At 40.8% G+C, this 21,645-nt stretch overlaps 1 protein-coding gene across 2 annotated transcripts in view; it reads left to right on the top strand.

The window, feature by feature from the left end:
• The first annotated feature begins 12,790 nt into the window (after positions 1-12,790).
• The window catches only part of ssh2a (slingshot protein phosphatase 2a), a 172,327-nt gene continuing 163,472 nt past the window's right edge, over positions 12,791-21,645 (top strand). For both annotated transcript variants that reach the window (XM_060847943.1, XM_060847942.1), the window contains exon 1: positions 12,791-12,979. In XM_060847943.1, coding sequence (XP_060703926.1) covers positions 12,917-12,979 — 63 coding nt within the window. In that variant the 5' untranslated portion in view covers positions 12,791-12,916. The remainder of the gene's footprint in view (positions 12,980-21,645) is intronic.

Raw genomic sequence — 21,645 nt, 5'->3', positions numbered from 1 at the left:
CACAAGTTAATAATGCTCAGACTATGTAGAGGTTTAAAGTGGAACATAATAAAATTAAAGTGGAACAACTGGGTAAAGACTGACTGAACTGTATGACAATATATTTATGATTAGTTCCAAGCAATTGATCATTCACAGTCAGCATTTAATCATAAATATTTAATCATACTTTTCCAGTATGCACTACCAGTCTTGTATTTGTTTCTAAAGCAGGAAAGTTACAAATCTGGAAGACAGGCAAGAATTTCAACAGTAATATTTGGCTGTAAATCATCTAGGTCATTGAGAACAGGTATGTCTTTGGGAAAGTGTTTTCTCCCATGTTGTTACAATTACAACCCCTGAGCTTATATTTATTCAAGGACCTTGTAGTGATAAAATAACTGAGGGTCCACAGCATAGTGAGAGTAACTACACCCCATGGATTGCTGCAATTCAAGAAGACAGCTCAGCACCACTTTCTCGGAGGGAATGGGAGGTAGCAATTAGGGATGGGTAATGAATGCTGGTCTCGTAAGAAATGCCTACATCCCATGAATACAAAAATGTATTTTTAAAAATTCATTTGTGAGATGTGGGCATCATTGGCTGGCCAGCATTTATTGCTCATCCCTAGTTGCCCCTGAGAAATTGGTGGTGAGCTACCTTCCTGAATTGCGACAGTTCACTTGCTGTGGGTTGACCCACAATGCCATGAGGAAGGGAATTCCAGGATTTTAACCCGGTTACAGTAAAGGAATGGCAATATAGTTCCAAGTAAGTGGCTTGGAGAAGAACTTGAAGGTAGTGGTGTTCCCTTGTATCTGCTGCCCTTGTCCTTCTAAGTGGTCATGTTTTTGGAAAGTGTTGTCTGAGGATCGTTTTGTGAATTTCTGCAGTGCCTCTTGTAGATTGTACACACTGCTGCAACTGAGTGTTGGTGGTAGTAGGAGTGGATGCTTATGGATGTTGTGCCAATCAAGTGGATTGCTTTGATCTGGATGGTGTCAAGCTTCTCGAGTGTTGTTGGAACTGCACTCGTGTAGGCAAGTGGGAGGTATTCTATAACACTCCTGACTTGTGCCTTGCAGATGGTGGGCAAGCTTTGGGGAGTCAGGAAATGAGTTACTTGCCGTAGTATTCCAAGTGTCTGATCTGCTCATGTAGCCACTGTGTGCATGTGAGCCTAGCTAGTTGACAGTGGAGGCTTCAGTGATGGTTACACCATTTAATGCCAAGGGGTTGTGGTTAGATTGTACGTTATTGGTGATGGCCATTGCTTGGCATTTGTGTGATGCAATTGTTACTTGCCACTTGTCAGTCCAAGCCTGAATATTGTTCAGACTTTGTTGCATTTTTAACATCAACTACTTCAGCATCTCAGGAGTCACAAATAGTGCTGAACATTGCCTCGGGAACTGTTTAGACACCATTAGCCATGCGGTTGGTGCAGCTGCTACCCCTACGCTGATTGATTATGTCATTTCCGCCCCCATCATGGCCACTCCCACAACAACTTCCACCCCTCACAATTTCTCATGCATCACAGGTGACATCACTTCCGCCCCTCACATCATTGCTGATATCGCATGTTCAGTGACTTCCACCACACCTACTGCCAAGTCTGCTACCACTTCTGCCCCCACCAACGCCACTCACCTGTATTCTGCTGACACACACCCCACATATCCCACTGTCGCCATTCCTGGCCCCCAGAACCCTGAGGGGAGCACCACCCCTGCTCATGACTCCACCCTATTCCCACCACCATCACACCCACTCTGGTTACTGGCTCCGCCTCCACACCCAGCTCCACACCCACACAAGATCCCAGCTCCCAGTCCTGCCGAGTTTTTACCATCCCCCCAGACCTTCCCCTCACTGACGATGAATGATCAGTCCTCAGCAAAGGTCTCACCTTCATCCCCCTCCATCCACGCATCAATGAATTTAATACACGCCGTGATGTCGAACACTTCTTCCGCCGCCTCCGCCTCCATCTCCATTAATGACGACCAACTTGACACTGACATTTTTTACAAACCTACCGACTCCCACAGCTATCTGGATTGCACCTCTTCCCACCTTACCTCCTGCAAAGATGCCATCCCGTATTCCCAACTCCTCTGCCTCTGCTGTATCTGCTCCCAGGAGGACCAGTTCCACCACAGAACACACCAGATGGCCTCCTTCTTTCGAGACTGCAATTTCCCTTTCCTTCCCCTCCAACGCATCTCGTCCACATCCCGTACCTCCGCCCTCAGACCCCACACCTCCAACCGTAACAAGGGCAGAACGCTCCTGGTGCTCACCTTGCACCCTACTAACCTTCGCATAAACCAAATCATCTGCCGACATTTCCGCCACCTCCACCCCAGGGATATACTTCCCCCCCACCCCTTTCCACCTTCCGCAAAGACCGTTCCCTCCGTGACTACCTGGTCAGGTCCACACCCCCCTACAACCCTCCCTCCCATCCTGGTATCTTCCCCTGCCACCGCAGGAACTGCAAAACCTGTGCCCACACCTCCTCCCTCACCTCCATCCAAGGCCCTAAAGGAACATCCATCAAAGTTTTACCTGTACATCCACTAATATCATTTATTGTATCCGTTGCTCCCGATGCGGTCTACTCTACATTGGGGAGACTGGACGCCTCCTAGCAGAACGCTTTAGGGAACATCTCCGGGACACCCGCACCAATCAACCACACCGCCCTGTGGCCCAATATTTCAACTCCCTCTCCCACTCTGCTGAGGACATGGAGATCCTGGGCCTTCTTCACCGCCGCTCCCTCACCACCAGACGCCTGGAGGAAGAACACCTCATCTTCCGTCTCGGAACACTTCAACCCCAGGGTATCAATGTGGACTTTAAAGTTTCCTTATTTCCCCTTCCCCCACCTCACCCTAGTTCCAAACTTCCAGCTCAGTACTGTCCCCATGACTTGTCCTACCTGCCTATCTTTTTTTCCACCTATCCACTCCACCCTCTCCTGCCCCCGACCTATCACCTTCATCCCCTCCCCACTCACCTATTGTACTCTATGCTACTTTCTCCCCACCCCCACCCTCCTCTAGCTTATCTCTCCACGCTTCAGGCTCTTTGCCTTTACTCCTGATGAAGAGCTTTTGCCCGAAACGTCAATTTTACTGCTCCTCGGATGCTGCCTGAACTGCTGTGCTCTTCCAGCACCACTAATCCAGAATCTGTTTTCCAGCATCTGCAGTCATTGTTTTTACCATTGTGCAATCATCCCTACTACTGACTTTATGATGGAGGGAAGGTCATTGATGAAGCAGCTGAAGATTAGATTAGATTAGATTACTTACAGTGTGGAAACAGGCCCTTCGGCCCAACAAGTCCACACCGACCCGCCGAAGCGCAACCCACCCATACCCCTACATTTACCCCTTACCTAACACTACGGGCAATTTAGCATGGCCAATTCACCTGACCCGCACATCTTTGGACTGTGGGAGGAAACCGGAGCACCCGGAGGAAACCCACGCAGACACGGGGAGAACGTGCAAACTCCACACAGTCAGTCGCCTGAGTCGGGAATTGAACCCGGGTCGCTGGTGCTGTGAGGCAGCAGTGCTAACCACTGTGCCATTGGGCCTAGGACACTACCCTGAGGAACTCCTGCAGAGAACCGAGATAACTGACCTCAAACAGCCATGACCATCTTCCTCTGCCAGGTTTGACTCCAACGAACAGAGAGTTTGCCCACTGATACCTGCTGATTCCAGTTTTGATAGGCTCCTTGATGCCACACTTGATCGAATGTAGCCTTGATTTAAAGGCTGTCATTCTCACCTCATCTGTGGATTTCAGCTCTTTTGTTCATGTTTGAACCAAGGCTGTAATGAGGTCAGGAATAGAGTGCTCCTGTCAGGACTTAAACTGGGCATCTGCTGAGCTGGTGCTGCTTGACAGCACTATTGATGACACCTTGTAGTGCCTTACTGATAATCGAGAGTACACTGATAGGGCAGTTACTGGCTGGGCTGGATCTGTCATTTGACACACCTGGGCAATTTTCCACATTGTAGGATAGATGCCAGTGTTGTAACTGTACTGGAATAGCTTAACTAGGGGAGTGGCAAGTTCTGGAGCACAAGCCTTCAGAACTATTGCTGGAATGTTGTCAGGGTCCATGGTCTTCGCAGTATCCAGTGTCTCCAATCATTTCTTGATATGTGGAGTGAATCAAATTGGCTAAAGATTGGTATCTGAATTGCTGGAGCCACTGGAGGAGCCCAACTTGGATAATCCACACTGCACTTCTGGCTGAAGATTGCTGTAAAAGCTTGTCTTATCTTTTGCACTGATGTGCTGGGCTCTTTCATCATTTAGGATGGGAATATTTGTGGAGCCTCCTCCTCCTGTGAGTTATTTAATTCGCCATCACCATTCATGATTGGATATGGCAGGACTGCAGAGCTTAAATCTGAACTGTTGGTTGTGGGATTGCTTAGTTCTGTTTATCACTTGCTGCTTATGCTGGTTGGCATGCAAATAGTCCAGTTTGGTGGTTTCACTAGGTTAACACCTCAACTTCAGGTATGCCTGGTGCTGCTCCTTACATGCCCTCCTGCATTCTCCACTGAACCAGGGTTGATCCCCTGGCTTGATGATAATGGTTGAATGGGGGATATGCCAGATCATGAGTATACAGATTGTGCTGGAATACAATTCTGCTGCTGTTGATGGCCCACAGTGCCTTATGGATGCCCAGTCTTGAGTTGCTAGATCTGTTCAAAGTCTGTTCCATTTAGCATAGTACCACCAACTCCCCATTGTCAGAGGATACAGCAAAATATAGATCAGTTGGAGGAATGGACAGAAAAATGGCGGATGAAGTTTAATCTGGACAAATGCGAGGTGATTCATTTTGGAAGGTCAAGTACAGGTGGAAATAATAGTGAATGGCAGAACCCTTTGGAGTATTGATATGTAGCGGGATCTGGGTGTACAGGTCCACAGATCACTGAATGTGGCAGCGCAGGTAGATAAGTAGTAAAAAAGGCCGATGGCATGCTTGCTTTCATTGGAAGGGGCAAGGATAGACAAATTATGCTGCAGTTTTGTAGAACTTTTTTAGTAAGGCCATACTTGGAATATTGTGTATGATTCAGGTCACCATTCTACCAGAAGGACGTAGTTGCTTCGCAAAAGGTACGAGAAAGGTTACCAGGCTGTTCCCTGGTATGGGGGATTTTAGCTATGAAGAAAGGTTGGATAGACTGGGTTTGTTTTCACTGGAATGCAGATTTACAAGGATTTGTCAGGGCTGAAGGATCTGAGCTCCACAGAGAGGCTGAACAGGCTGGGCTGTTTTTCCTGGAGCATCGGAGGCTGAGGGGTGACCTGATAGAGGTTTACAAAATTATGAGGGGCATGGATAGGATAAATAGGCAAAGTCTTTTCCCTGGGATCAGGGTGTCCAGAACTATAGGGCATAGGTTTAGGGCGAGAGGGGAAAGATATAAAAGAGACCTAAGGGGCAATTTTTCACGCAGAGGGTGGTACGTGTATGGAATGAGCTGCCAGAGGACGTGGTGGAGGCTGTTACAATTGCAACATTTAAGAGGCATTTGGATGGGTATATGAATAGGAAGGGTTTGGAGGGATATGGGCCGGGTGCTGGCAGGTGGGACTAGATTGTGTTGGGATATCTGGTTGGCATGGACGGGTTGGACCAAAGGGTCTGTTTCCATGCTGTACATCTCTATGACCTGATAGAAGCATATAAGATTATAAATAGCACAGATAGATTGGAAAGTATGAGGTTTTTTTCCCAGGGTGGAGGGGTCAATTAGAAGGGGATACAGGGTCAATGTGCGGGGAGATATTTAAAAGAGATGTGAGACAGGTTTTTCATACAAAGGGTGGTACCTTGAACACACTGCCAGAGGAGATGGTGGAAGCAGACACAAGAGCAGCATTCAAGAAGCATCTGGACAAATTCATGAATTGGAAGGAAAAAGAGGGATACGGATCCTGTAAGTGAAGACAGTTTTAGTATGGAAGAGCAAAATGTGTTGGTGCAGGCTTGGAGTGCTAAAGGGCCTGTTCCTGTGCTATCATGTTCTTTAACATAATGGACATTATTCTTAATGTGAAGGTGGAACTTCCTCTCCACAACATATGTGCAGTAGTCACTCTTACTAATACTGTCACGCATCTGCAGCTGGCAGATTGGTAAATGTAAGTATGTTGCTCCCTCTTGTTTGTTCCTTCACCAAATGCCACAGACCCCATCTAGTAGCTGTGTCTTTTAGGAACCAACCAGCTCAATCAGTAATACTGCTGCTGAGCTACTCTTGGTGGCAGACATTGAAATCCACCACCCAGAGTATATTTGGTGCCCTTGCCATCGTCAGTACTTCCTCCCAGTATTGTTCAACATGGAGTAGTACTGAGTTATCAGCCGAGAAAAAGCCTGTACATCATAATCAGCACAAGGTTTCTTTGCCATGGTTAATCTGAAGCCATGACAGTTCATGAGGTCTCAAGTCAATGTTGAGGAATTGCAGGGGAACTCCCTCCTGACTATGCTGCCACTTCTGTTTGGTTTGTCTTGCCAGTAGGGCAAGACATATCCGGGAATGGTGATGGTGGTGTCTTGGACATTGTCTGCAAGGTATGATTCCAGCTGTTGCTTGACAAGTCTGTGAGGCAGCTTTCGAGATGTTAGTAAGGAGGACTTTGCAGTGTCAGCTGTTTCTGCTGTGGTCTTTTCTGGTACTTAGGTCAATGCCAGGTGATCCATCTGGTTTAATTTCTTTGAGACTTTGTAGTGATTGGTACAACTCAATGGCTTGCTTGGCCACATTGCTGTAGGTCTGGAGTCACATGTTGGCCAGACCAGTTAAGGGATGACAGATTTCCTACCCTTAAGAACATGAATGGACACGATGGGTTTTTTTTCTGATAATTGATAATGATTTAATGGTCATCAATAGATTCTTAATTCCAGATTTTTGTTTATTGAATTTAAATATCTGCTATGTCTGGATTCGAACCCAGGTCCCCAAAGCATAAGCTGAGTTTCTTGACTAATAGTCAAGCGATAATACCACCAGGCCATTGCCTTCCCAATGAGATGTATATTCATATACATCTCAACTGAGAGAAACCTTTAAAACAGAGCTTGCATCTTTATACTGTTCTAAACATAGCATGTTTTGATTAAAAAATACAATCAAATATTTAATTTACATAGGCTCAATAAATCAGCCGCAATGCTTCTTGTACAAGATTGTAAGTTAGCATAATAGAAAATATCCTTGCCACTTATAAGCTGATTGTCAAGCATACTGAATATTGTAATGATCCCAGTTGATGATCAATGCTGAACAATTCTCAAAGTGAAACCTGGCTTGATTGATCATATGTTTAACTTTTATTGTTGAATACTGTGGTGGTTGGCCACTGAACATATGCACATGAAGCTGTCAATGTTCTTTAACAAAAGGATACAAGTTTACCATACAAAAATATGAAGCTTTATTAAATAAGACAGTTTAGAACAATCGTAACATAAATAGCAAAGATATAACCTTTTCTCCAGCAATATCCTTTTACAGATACTCAATTCCAATGAAGTGACGCTCGTATTTTAATTATTTAATCTATTACTTACCTGTCTCCAGTTTTGATGGCCTGGGGATTTCTTTCGTAGTTCTGTTAAGCTAAACGTTTTCTCTGTTCTGACACTGTAAAAACTTCTCACACAAATTGTCACATTTTGCAGACTTCACAAATAAAACCCTTCTGCTGGGTTAAAACAATTCTTCTGAATGGAAGGAGCAGAAACTTCCAAGAACCTGAATGACACTGCAAATTACTTGGGAAAATAGGTAAGATAAGTAGATTTTCAATATTGAGAATAAAAAGTTAAAATCCTCCAACCAATTGGCTGGATGGCTGGTTTGTGAAGTTGGGGACACCAACAGTGTTGGTTCAATTCTTGCCTCAGCTAATGTTACCACGAAGGTTCCACCTCTCAAGCGCACTCTCATTTAAGGCCTGGTTACCTTCCGGGTAAACTCATCATTAGTCATCTTTTTCTAATGAAACAGCAGCCTTATAGTCCAATGGTCTGTGCTGACACTACCTCCATGCAGAGTTCCACTATTCTAACCCCCACTTATGATGAAGAGATGATAATATATGCCTGCTTCTGTACATCATCATTCTACAATTTTATAACTCAAGACAGTAAATTACTTGAGAAACTGAAGGTGTTGGTGTTCTCATGCTCATGGAACACCAACATAGGATTGGAGAATAATATCTAAACATGCATTAAGGATTAATTAATAAATATAAACAGAAAGGAGGAATTAATTATTTTTGGAGTGACAGGGTGTAACTAGTGGTGTGCCACAAGAATCAATGTTTAGGCCTCAGCTATGTATAATCTATATGAATGAGGAGACTGGATATATCTAAGTTTGCTAATGAAACAAAGCATGTTTGGAATGCAGCTATGATGAGGACATAAAAAGACTGCAAAAGGATACAAACTGTCAATATTTGGGAAAAGAGTGGCAGTTTGCCATTATGTAGGAAGCAGGAAATTATTCAGTTTGGTCAGAAGAATGCAAAACGTTAACAATTTTTTAAAATGTGTGAAGCTTGTAAATGTTGGTATTGAGAGGCATCTGAAAGTTAACGTACAGTTTTAGCAAGCAATTAGGAAGAAAAATTGTGCGCTAGACTTTATTGCATAGTAGTTGGAGCATAAGTAAAAAAATTTTGCTATAATTATACATTTCTTGTTGAGAGTTTTCCCTCCATAAAAATAATGCTTTTGGTGGAGGCGGGAGGGGGACACTATAACAAAAGTTCACAAGATTGATGGGATGAGAGGGCTCCTCGATTAGGATAGGATAAATAGATTAGGTAATAATGTCTGCTAAAAAAATCCAATGAGAGGTGAACTTAAGTGTGCAACATTTCTCGTGATGTAAAGAACATGTCTTTTAGTTTTCTTTGTGTTTGGACTGTAAACCTAAAAACAAAATTACAGATATTGCTTTAAAAGAGAGTCTGTGCAAAGAGATTGCTACAGTCTTAAAAATCATGTTTACTAGAACACATTCTGAATTGAGTGTGATGTTGCATTTTCCTGGAACAGAGACAGCATAAGCAGACACCTTGGAGCCAATGTGTTCTGAACTAAAGGAAAAGATTCTTGACAACAATGTTCTGATTGGTTCTAGACGAGGTGCCTGACTTCTGTAGATTGAGTGTGGCAGAGAATCACCACCTAACCTGCAAAGCGAGGGCATTGAAAAACCTCTGAGTCTTCTTCTTTGGTGAAAATACTGGAAAGTATCTGTTCACTGCTTTCTAATCACTTTCTCTGCAAATTTTCTGTTGAAGGAAATAAAACACCTTTTAAAGACAGTAAAACTATGAATTCTGAACCAGTGAATGAAAGAAACGTTCAGTGTGCTAACAGCCTTGTGTCAACAACAAAGAATTAAAATAAAATTGAAAAGGAAGAAAAAAAATTCATCAATTCCTGTGATCTAGACTGGTGCTATCAAACTATGTTTCCCTGTTTCTCTGTCCCCTCTTAGTATCCATGTCTTGTTTGCCTGTATATGTTGGCCTGGTTGTGAAGGAATAAAGTTTAAACAGAGGTTAAATTGTATAGTTCTGTTAGCAATTCATTTTTCCTACATGCCATACATGAAGACATTTTTTTCCTTAATGAAATTTTCTTAAACCTATCAGTGGTTTCTTTTAAGTAGAGTTCACCAGTTGAGTAAATTGGGGACTCTGGATACTTTGACAAAACCTTTTCAAATTTGCAATAATTGTGGGAATAGCAGAGCTGATTTCCAATGCACTACCATAGTGCGTCATGAGAGGTTGCATATTGTTAGACGCTGAAGGGCTATTTTGCCTGACTGCAGAATCCAAAACAAATAGATGTAGTCTCAGGGTAAGAAGTCAGTTGTTTAGCACAAACGAAGAGAAATTTTTTCAGAGAAGATTACAAATCATTTTTATCCCCCCAAGATGCTGGCGGAGTAGGTAGGCCAAGCTTGGGGGTTGACAGATCCCATCAGCTTTCTTTCTCTTTTTTACTTCAGCTTTTTTCTTTCCTTTTTTCTTCATTTTTCCTTCTTTTAAGTCTGGAGAGTGGCAGGTGAAGGAGGCCTCCAGCAGCCTCAGCAACAACACCAGAATGAGCCGGACATGACTCAACCCCAGCACGGGGCATCCCATCAATTGAGGAGAAAATCCCAGGCTGACTTTCCAGGCCTGAGCTCATAGGCTAGTCCTGGATGCCTGAAGGAGAAGCGGAGGTCTCGGCACAATGTGGCAGCCTTGCCCCAGCATGGAGGCCTCATCCCTGTGTGGAGGTTTCTTCATCTTTGGCTTCAGGTATTCCAGTGGCCTGGCAAATGATCTTATTCAGGAGTGGCTGTCTCAGTTGGGTATGACAGTCTTCTTTGATGGAGACTTTTAGTCCAGTAATACAGTGGACCAAAATGGTGATCTTGTCTCAGAATGGTAGTCTCACCCTAGTTTCATCTTCAGGGTATTCCATCGTTCCTTAGTTGACTTTCCCAGAGCTCAAGAACCATTAACTGAATGGTGATGAACTGTCTTCGTTTCACATTTTTTTATTATGATCACGTATGACTTCGTGTCATTGTAGGTGTAAAGTGTTGGGACGACTTATAAAACTTTTCTCTGTATTTTTCATGTAAAAGTACACGTAACAATAAATTCCTATTCTATTCTAAATTTTCTACCCCAGTGGGCTGTAAATGATTATTTGCTTAGTATATTCAAAACTGAAACTGGTAGATTTTTGGGAACTTGAGGCAAGCAAAGATATAGTTGCAATAAACTGAGAAAGAGGATTTGATGGGAGATGTTCAGCCACAGTCATACTGAATAATGGAGCACATTCAAAGAGTCTTACAGATCACTCTTGTTCCTATTTCCCTATGTCTGTACACTAGCTCTCCTTGTTCTTCTGGATGGTGGTATTGTCAAAATATATTTGGGGAAATGAAATATTTTGTGTTAAATATCATAACCTTACTGTAAGTTTACCTTCAATAAGGCTTCCTTTCAAATAATTACCAACTTACTTCAGAAAATTTCAATTAACTAGCATTAAAGAATAAATGAACAAAAGGACTTGCATTTGTATAGAGTGTTTTCATGTCCTCAGGATGTCCCAACTTGTATTACAGCCAAAGAATTCCTTTTGAAGTGCAGTTCCTGCTATTTTGATAACATGAAAGATTATGAAGTACAAAGAGTTCTGTGTCCTGGTCAAAAATTCTCTTTCAACTAACAGCAGCAAAAACAACTGAGATAGTCAGTCATTTCATTTGTTAATTGTGGGAACTTGCTATGTGAAAATTGTCCACTGTCCTTTCATACATAACAAGCATTTAAAAAGAAATTCACTGATTGTGAAAGTTCTTTTTGACATCCAAAGAACTCGATAAGTCACTGTATGAATCAATTCTTCTTATGTCCTGGTCAATAGTCACACCCAAATCTTTATTTCCTTCTCCCCTTAAAGTTAATCAATTATTTACCAAATAGAACCTTCTTTATTTATCTTTACCCTCAGATTTCTATGACTTAGTCAATTTTGTATAATTTGCATAATCAATTTTGTCTCACTGATAGTTTTTGCATGAATTCATTAGTGTAGATGCTGGTCCCAAACAGATTTGAATAGATAAAAGCAAATTACTGCGAATGCTGGAATCTGAAACCAAAAGAGAAAATCCTGGAAAATCTCAGCAGGTCTGGCAGCATCTGTAGGAGAAAAAAAGAACTGATGTTTTGAGTCTAACTGACCCTTTGTCAAACCCTTTGACAAAGGGTCAGTTAGACACGAAATGTCAGCTCTTTTCTCTCCTTACAGATGCTGCCAGAGCTGCTGAGATTTTCCAGCATTTTCTCAGATTTGAATAGAAATGTTTGTATAGACACTGTCCAAACCAATATTTTAGTAATAGCCATTTTGTACATTATACATCAGGGCACTTGTGCTCTTGAATTGCAACCCAAAATAAGCTATTACTATTGCATGAGGTGGGGCAAAGGGAAACTGAGAAGATCAGGCAAAAACCCTTAATTACACAATAGTGTTCATTATAATATTACAGTATTATATTCATCCTGCACTCATTAACTATTGCAGTGGAATACAGTTCTTGGTATAGGTAAGTAATCTTTATGCATGAGTTTTGTGGAGAATGACATATTTCTATATTCAATTGATCATTGCCAGTTGCGCCAGGGATAGTAGAAAACCATCAAAAGCAGAAATTCTGGTTGTTTCCCCTGACCCCACCAATCCTTTTCTAGATTGGGTCATTACAGCAGATTTGAGGTCAGCTCGCTGAACACACCAAGGTTTGTAAATCAAATCTCTTAACAGTTGCGGAAGAGTTCCTATTTTATATGAAACTTTTGGACAAATAGTAATGTTTAAAATACATTTCAAACCGCCCGAAAGGGTATTTGCTTTGTTTGTGCTCTGTCCCTTTCAAAGCCTTGCAGAAGGTTTGTTTTCCTCCTCACCCGCCTCGCTACATGATCTTTGCAATCTTTCATGTGTTGTTCGATAGTGCAGGGCCGTTGAACTTCGGTCTGTTCCGGTTATGCCGAGACCTGGCCCGTCATGTCAGCCTTCCACACGCCGGTGACTTTTTAATTCGACCCCGAAAGAGTTAAGTTTTGTTGACAAGGCGAGCAAGGGCCTCGCGCATGCGCAGACACGCCGCCGGCGGTAGAAGCGGCAGAGTCTCGGCGAGTGAACAAGCATCGCGCTCGCAGGGCGTTGCTGTCACAATTGCCCTGACAGATTTAACGGGAAGCCGATATCCCTTCTTATATGAGAATGAGATCTGATGTGCTCGGGACTCCATAGATGGCTCTCGTAACGGTCCAGCGGTCTCCGACACCCAGCACCACCTCAAGCCCCTGTGTTTCGGTGAGTGTTTCTCTTCACTTACCCGTCGTCGTCGTCCTCCTGCTCCTCCGTTCAACACCGTCCCTCAGAAAGGCGCTCGTTGCCCTAGTGCGCATGCGCAGCTCCAGCAGCGCCTGATCGCGCGCACCGGGTTTTAAAAATAAACGTTTTCGAATGTAATGGCTCGGTGCCCCCCAGTGACATGCAGTGGGGAAATTTACTTATTTATTGGTATGGGTTCCGTTTATAAATCGCCTCTCACCTTCCTGCACGGTGAAGTGTCCATCGATGGCCGTTTAGCTGGTTAATCGAGCATCACTTAAACTCTCGCTCGTGCTTCCTGGTTGAAAGTCGAGTGATAGGCCCGACTTTCCAGCAGTAATTTGAAGTTCGCGTGTATTTTTCACACGATTTTAAAATTTAATTTGTTTTGAGGGTGTTGGGGGTTGGTGTACAGCGATTGATGCTTCCTCGAATGCGTTTATTTGTAGTATGGCTTTTTTTAAAACGATCGTAGGGTGTAAGCTTCATTTAGCACTTAGTAAATCCGAAAGGAAAATTTTGCAAAATGCATTGTGTGTGAAAGAGCAACTAGGAGTAACTATTGACAACCGTTACGCTTTGCATCATCGGTCGCCTCGCAGCGTAGTTGGTGTTGGAAACTGCTATTGCCAAGGCTGCTGTTAAACTGGAGGCGTTCCCCAATATTGTACTCCGTTGTAATCTGTGTCTCAATGTGTCTCAAATAGTAACTCTAAACCCTGGAAACCGAGTCTTCTCTGCATCTCTTTTTCTTGTTAGCCTATTTGGAAGGGTTTTTAAAATTGGTGGCTAACTTCTGAATCAGAGCATCAATTTATTGGATTTTTACTGTAGAACAATGAGGTATCACTTCACCCAACTCAAGTGACACGTTTAAAACTGAAATTTTATATATGCCACTAGCCAGAAATGATCAGTTCCTTATTCCATTATAATTCTGATTTTATCACTTTCTGATGTAGCTACATCAAGTTTCAGTAAAAAATAAAGGCATATATTAAATCTAGCATGCAGTAGTTGTATTTTTCCTTGCATTTTGAAAATATTTTGGCTGAGGCAGGCTGTTCACTGTTTAGATTTTTGATGTACCTATTCCTATTTTACAAATGACCTTACTGAACTAAGTCCCCAACCAGACCTTAAATATTGATTTGACTGAAAATTAAGTAGGTTTTGTTAATGCAGTAAACTCTTAGAAGCATAGAAGCAAAATGATGCTATTTACAGTTTGACTAATGTATAGTAAATACCATAGCAACAAAATGCTACCCTTCATCCAATTCCGAATTGTGTTCCTATACAGAATAAGTAGTTCATTCTGAATGGCAGTTGTGATTTTGGGCATACAAATTTTCTTCTTCTCATTTTATTCCTGAAGTTGCTTTCTTTGATGTTTCTTGCAGAATCCCTCTCATGGTTGACTTGAAGGCATAGAGGGTGTTCATATACCTGAGCTTGTTTTAGGATGCAAGCATGCTGGCATGCAAGACCAGTTTAGTTACCGGTGTCACAGATTGTGTAGTTTGATTTTGCTTTGTACAGCTGTCCAAATGGGTCTTATGTGCTGGGGATCAGATAAAAAGAACAATAAAAACAAATAAATACTCATGGTAAATTGCTTGAAGCTTCAACTTGGATTAAGTGGCATTAAACATACAAGTGCCTTAGGTGAATGATGAGAGCCTGTAGTTGAGTATAGCGCCAATGCTGAAAAGAAGCATAGAGAGCACTGATCAGGTGATATTAGGTTTGAGATTTGTGCCTTGATATTAGATCTCAACCCTCTTCCCCAGTATCCTCCTGTCTTTATGTAATTGAACAATTATTTATTGAGCGCAGTCTAATTTCCCCAACTTGTCTGCGTGCAAATGTAATTTATTTTTACAGTAACTTTCCATGTGTTTCCTATACTTGGATTGTACTATGTTTGTTAACTTGTTTGCTCTTGTGCCATTTATTTTGCGTCCAGTGTAATTTGTATTTTCAAATCCAAAATATTTCAAAATGTTCATTCTTTTTCGCATCCAGTAATTTATCTTTTTGATTGGAGTGGAAGTCAGTGTAAGAGATAAATTTGGTCATTCATTGCGATTCATAATTTTAAGTTTAAGGTTTATTGATAAAAGTTTTAGAAGGCAATTTTACATTCCTGGCTTGATCCCAGACCTGTTGTACCAAATCTGCACAAAGACAAGAAAAATGGAAATCGCATAAACAATGTTGTTTCAAGTTGGTAAATAATACTCATAGAATGATTACAACACACTGTTAATTTAGTGAAAAAAAAATTACTGAGAGTTTTGTTTTTGATCAAACCATTAAAGTTGCATTTTTTTAAAAAAGATTTTTCATAACAATCCAATAGAAAAAGAGTAAATTTCACCTGTTTTGCTGTTTTCTTTTAAAGGTGATCTCTTGTACTATTATAAGCCCTGTACTGAAGTAACCATGGTTTTGTGTTTCCAATTATGCACTAGAGTGTCAGCAGCTTATTATTCTTTGAGACATTACAGTAGAGGCTATCCTTCCTTAGTGTCAAAAATTACAAGTGAGATGTGATCACTTGGTTGAGATCACGTGAAACACAGGCTGAAATATTTCCTTTCTCTGTTCCACAGAGACCATAGTGGTTTTGGCTCTACCATTGACCAGCTGATGTATGTCTCATGGATTTATTTACTTTCAAAGTATTGTTTGCATTTTTAGGTTCAAAATCCTTTTTAACCACAGATTTATATAATGCAAAAATAAGTATACAAACTAAAGAAAAGTTAAATATACAGCCAGTGGCATGCATCTTAATTTATTTTATTTGTTTTTTGAAACTACTCAGTTATTGCAGTTATCAATAAATGAGGATAGTGGTGTAGTGCTGGAAAAAGCTTTAGATGATTTGAAGCTGTTTTGTAATGTCTTCAAGCAGATAATAGTGAGCGTCGGCTTGTGTAGTGCATGTGTAGTTTATCGTTATTTTGCAAACTGAAGTATCTCTTTTCGGCACACTGCTTGTGATTGAATTGGTAGATGCAACTGAAGCATAGGACAATGAATTTTGCAGGGTAAGAAGGCACAGAGTTTTGTCACTTGTTAGTCATCTCATCTCAGCAGAACAAGAAACCTAATCCTAACCCTATTTAACTCAAAATTGACCCTCACTCCACAGATGTGGTGAATTCTGCTGAGTATGTCTAGCACTTTGGTTTTGTTAATTCCGGTTTTCCAGCATCTGTGGTATTTTTGCTTGGCATCTGGCTGGTTTATTTCATTACCAGTGGAATAAACTTGTCCTGTTGCCAGCTTTATGAATTTTCTGTTTTCACCCTTAATGTACCTACCATGTCACTGCTTGAGGATAAACCTCATCTTAGTTAATGTAGTGTAGCTGTGGTAATTTAGTTATATTCTGAATGACTTGGTTTGTTTTGACCTGTTGGTTGGCATGGGGTTAGTCTGGCCCTGAGTGAGTGTATAGAATTGGTAAATGGGAGCAGCTAGTCTGGTGTTTGGAATGTTTCTGACAATTTTTTTTGTGAATAGTCATTGTGGAATTTCTGCTCCTTGATGTCTCTGCTCAGAAATCTATCACCCATCATTACCTTTTGCTCTGATATGAATCAGGTCATTTATTTACTGAGGGAAGGGCTGGAAACATTTTTTTAAGGACCATTAATCAGTAAGCATTCAGATTAGACTATGAATTGTGGAGGTTCTGAATGAATAGACAGAAATATGAAGAAAATGAGCTCATTGGAGTGTGATTTATTGGCACAATTAAACTGGTATGATACAGCTGAAAGGATTTGTTTATGTGGCAACAAACTAAATCCCAGTGAAAAATCTGGCAACTTTGTCATAACAAGCAACATATAGTTCATCAATGCTAGTGAAAATGTAGGAAATGAACACTCATTTTAGTGTTAGATTAGTAAACTGTCCAAATTCAAAATTAAAGGGAATAGGTTTAAGTCAAGAGGGGAAAGATGTAAAAGAGACCTAAGGGCAACTTTTTCACGCAGAGCGTGATGCACGTGTGGAATGAGCTGTCAGTGGAAGTGGTAGAAGCTGGTACAGTTACAAATTTTAAAAGGTATCTGGATGGATATATGAATAGGAAGGGTTTGGAGGGATATGGGCCAAATGCTGGCCAGTGGGGAAAGATTAATTTAGGCTATCTAGTTGGCATAGATGAATTGGACCAAAGGGTCTGTTTCTATGCTGCACAGCTCAATGACTGTGTGACCAAGCACAAATAATGGCTTGAAACGTAGTAAGTGGTTGTGGATTTGTATCTGATTTCATCTGGACCTGTGCATGGTAGGGGTCCCTATGGCAGTACTAGTGGCGCTGACCAATTTCATTTTATAGACTGGTTATGCTCCAAGCTCGAGCTTGCCTATGCTGGCAGAAACATGATTTTCCACTTGACGGTTTGAAAATTTTTAACTTGGCTTCTGTTGGATATCCTTGTCACAATTTGCAACTTTCTAACAACTACAAGTACATAAGATAGATGATGACAAGTAATCATAGTTTAAATGGCGAATTTTTATCTTGAAAATAGAATGTTTTGAACAAAGGTTTTAAGTTTTAAAAGCCAATGAAATATAGTCCAACTTAGGTATGCATGCTTGTCGTGACATGTTGCTGGCTGGATTTTCTGATTCATCAGCTTTGTCTTTGCTGTAATGACTGTTTGTTTGTTTTCTTTTATTGTTATTACTTTTGTTTTCTTTGTGTTTTTCTGCTGCCTCTTTGAGAATGGAAATATTGTGCCATGCACTGTCTGATTCATATTTCACTGCAGTACCTAGAATGAGATGAAACAAATGATCAAGGTTCACTGTAATATGCACAGTGGTGCAACTTTATGTTCTGTTCATCCAAAAACAGAACGTATTGATTGATAACAGAATAGCCCCCTTTTTTTTCTATTAGATGAGTTGTTTACTGATTTCTTGATGTGCAAGATTGGAACACCCAGGGCCTGACTAAATCTTCAAACCTAGGATACGATACACTCCTGATGAGCAGTTTGCTCTGTAGTACTGCTCTGTGCAAACTAGAAAGATTTAGTTCCTTGTTAATACTGAGTTGAACTCAATTGCACCATTGAGATGGTGCTGTGTTTCCTCAGAGTCCTGAGAAGATGGTCATATCTCAAGGTGTCAGAGGCTCTTTTGTGATTGTTTGTTTGGTAAAACAAAGTTGATTTGTGTATATTTATTCTGAAGCAATCGATAAGTAGAAAATATTTGATATTTATCAGTGACCCATGTTATGACTTTCATATTCCACTGGTGTCCAGATACTTTATGAACTGCTAAAACTTCACCAATTCCATTTTGTCATGTTGCTCATATGGACAGATTGCATATTCAGGGAGTTTGTCACCACGTGCAGCTCTGAATGCAATTGAAACTATGGATCTTAATGAATTGCTAGGAGCGAAGAAATTGGTCCCCAACTTCATCTCAAACTCTGAGTTGTATATTCAAATATGTGGAATGGAGCTGAAATCTACAGTTTTCTGACTTGAGCAACAATGTCCAGGCTGAATTAAAGCTGACTTGACTGAAGAGGTTGGATTTGTTTGGCTTGTCATTATTACAGTTTTGTACTGGCAACAGTGGGGTGTTTTTACCAAGGAGTTGTATTATAACTGGAATTTGTCAGAGATCTGGTGCTTTTGCTGAGTAAGTGTCTCAGATAGTAGTGAGTGTCTCAATAATCAATGATTCCAGGGTGATCTGTTCTTAAAAACTATTTGAGCCTTTTTACTTTGTCTAGTGTAAAGATTTTGTACTGATTTTTCCTAATTAGTCTTACAGTTGTGAAACAAGCTCATTAACAAAGGAAGAAGTACAAATTTTGGTTTCTTGATGAACCATAACGTAGTTTACCAATTTGAGTTATAAATGAGTGAACCTGTTTTTTTCCCAAATGTTTTTGATGCATTCAGTATCCATTCTAATTTTTATACAGTGCTTATGAAGGGTGTGTCACTTTGTTTTTGATTGTAAGACATTCCAGTTGCAGAGAGCTCATACTCATCAGGTTGTATGAGCTCAGAATTGAGCACTGTGTCATGAATTAATTGGGCACAGTTTTTAAGAAATGAATCAGAGGTTTTGTTTTCTGTTTCCTTTGGTGCATATTTAGAATGTATTCTTGGGCAAAGGAATAGAAAGAGTTGCCTCCCAAGACTCCATATTGTGTGTATGTAATAACTGTTATAAACCTGTCTTTTGTTTTAAAGCCGTAGTCAAATCGAAGTAACTACTGAGCTAAAGCCAAGTGTTTCCACAGGTAGGATGTTAACTCCCCACGGATTGCAGTTGTAGTTGTACCAACATTGTAATTTACAGTGTAATTTATTCTGAAAGAATATCTGTGAAGAAATGTTTGCGCAGACTTTTCTATTTCTTCTTCGTTCCTCTAGGTGATACCAACAGCAGCTTGTTTTTACGTAATCCCTTTAAATTAGTGAAATGTTCCAGGGTGCTTCACTGTTGCATGAGTGCCAACAGTCTCTGGTGTCTTCTGCTAGATCACATTTTTTGGAGGGTTAGTCCAAATAGTGAGCCGATAGGATCCTTCATTATGGAGAAGGGAACCTCACAACCGTGTCCAAACATGAGAAATTTGACTAGTTGCCACCGTGATGTTGGATGCGATCAGTTGATCTGCTACAAATTCACAATTAGCCCAAACAAAAATAAAATTGCTGGAAATGCTTAGCAGGCTTGGCAGCATCTGTGGAGACCTTTATCTTTTGGATCCAGTGACTTGTAGCCAGACCTGCTGAGTCTTTCCAGCAATTTCTGTTTTGGTTTCTAATTTCCAGCATCTACGGTTCTTTTGTTTTTTTCATACTTAGCCCTTCGATTCACTTGCATTTGAACTACATCTGATGTGTTTACTTACTGAGGTGTCAGGGGATGCAAACATGCAGTTTCCATTTTGAAAATAATTAACAAATGAGGATATTTTGTGGTCCAGGCAGACTCGAGCTCTATTTGGAATTGTTCTGATGGCATATTCAAATAATGAATAGACAGGCAGGAGGCTGAAAGAACATAATAGGCCAGGCAGCATCAGATGGTGAAATCAATGTTTCCGGTATAACCCTTCAGAACTGGGGATGGGTGTGGGGGGAGCTGCAAATAAAGGGAGTGGTGGGGCCAGGGTGGTGAAGTGGGGATAAGATGAAGACAGGTAGAGGGTATGACCTGGTTGGTCTACCTGTCTTCACCTATCGCCGCTTCACCACAAAATCTTTACACTAGACAAAGTAAAAAGGCTCAAATAGTTTTTAAGAACAGATCACCCTGGAATCATTGATTATTGAGACACTCACTACTATCTGAGACACTTACTCAGCAAAAGCACCAGATCTCTGACAAATTCCAGTTATAATACAACTCCTTGGTAAAAACACCCCACTGTTGCCAGTACAAAACTGTAATAATGACAAGCCAAACAAATCCAACCTCTTCAGTCAAGTCAGCTTTAATTCAGCCTGGACATTGTTGCTCAAGTCAGAAAACTGTAGATTTCAGCTCCATTCCACATATTTGAATATACAACTCAGAGTTTGAGATGAAGTTGGGGACCAATTTCTTCGCTCCTAGCAATTCATTAAGATCCATAGTTTCAATTGCATTCAGAGCTGCACGTGGTGACAAACTCCCTGAATATGCAATCTGTCCATATGAGCAACATGACAAAATGGAATTGGTGAAGTTTTAGCAGTTCATAAAGTATCTGGACACCAGTGGAATATGAAAGTCATAACATGGGTCACTGATAAATATCAAATATTTTCTACTTATCGATTGCTTCAGAATAAATATACACAAATCAACTTTGTTTTACCCTAACACTCCTTTTATTTGCAGCTCCCCCCACACCCACTTCCAGCCTGGAAGAAAGATTACACCCGACATGTCGACTTCTCCACCTCCAGATAATGACTGGCCTGCTGTGTTCTTTCAGTCTCCTGCCGGTCTATTTTGGATTCCAGCATTTGCAATTTTTTGTCCTAAACCATATTCAAATGATATACTTTTAATAAATAGCTTGCCCTACCAAAATTCGGTAGTCTCCTGCAATGCTGTCTGATCTCTGCTTCTCTAATTCTGGTGTCTTTGGTGTTCCCAGTCTTTGTTATATGATTGACTGCTGTGACTTCAGTTGTCTGGGCTTTAATTTCTGAAATTAATCCGTGAACAGTTCTATCTCTCTTTTATTTCTTTCTCTTTATGACACTCAATCTTAGAACCTGCCTCAGTCATCTGTCCCACTATCACCTTGGTGTCAAACTTCCTGTGAAGTACTCTAATGTTTAATAATGTTAAAGGAACTGTGTAAGTGCAAGGAGGCATTCTAGAAGTAGAAGTGATCAGGCTGGACAGATGCTTTCAAAATAAAATGGGAAATGGACGCATGGACAATTTTGATTATTTTAAGTTAACGAACTTTTTTAAAACAAAATATGGTTTAACATTGCACTTTTGAATAAATAAAGCTGGGGTTGACAGAATATTTGATTTTTAAAAAATTTCAAAACAAGTTTGTGCAGAAAGGAGCATTTGTTCTTTCAAAAAACCAAAAGAATGAGAAATAAGTTTTCACTTCATGTGTCT

Source organism: Hemiscyllium ocellatum, chromosome 31, assembly GCF_020745735.1.
Source record: "Hemiscyllium ocellatum isolate sHemOce1 chromosome 31, sHemOce1.pat.X.cur, whole genome shotgun sequence".
NCBI classification, from domain to species: domain Eukaryota; kingdom Metazoa; phylum Chordata; class Chondrichthyes; order Orectolobiformes; family Hemiscylliidae; genus Hemiscyllium; species Hemiscyllium ocellatum.
Note: the sequence above shows the minus strand (reverse complement) of the source record. Positions and strands in the feature narration are given on the sequence as shown.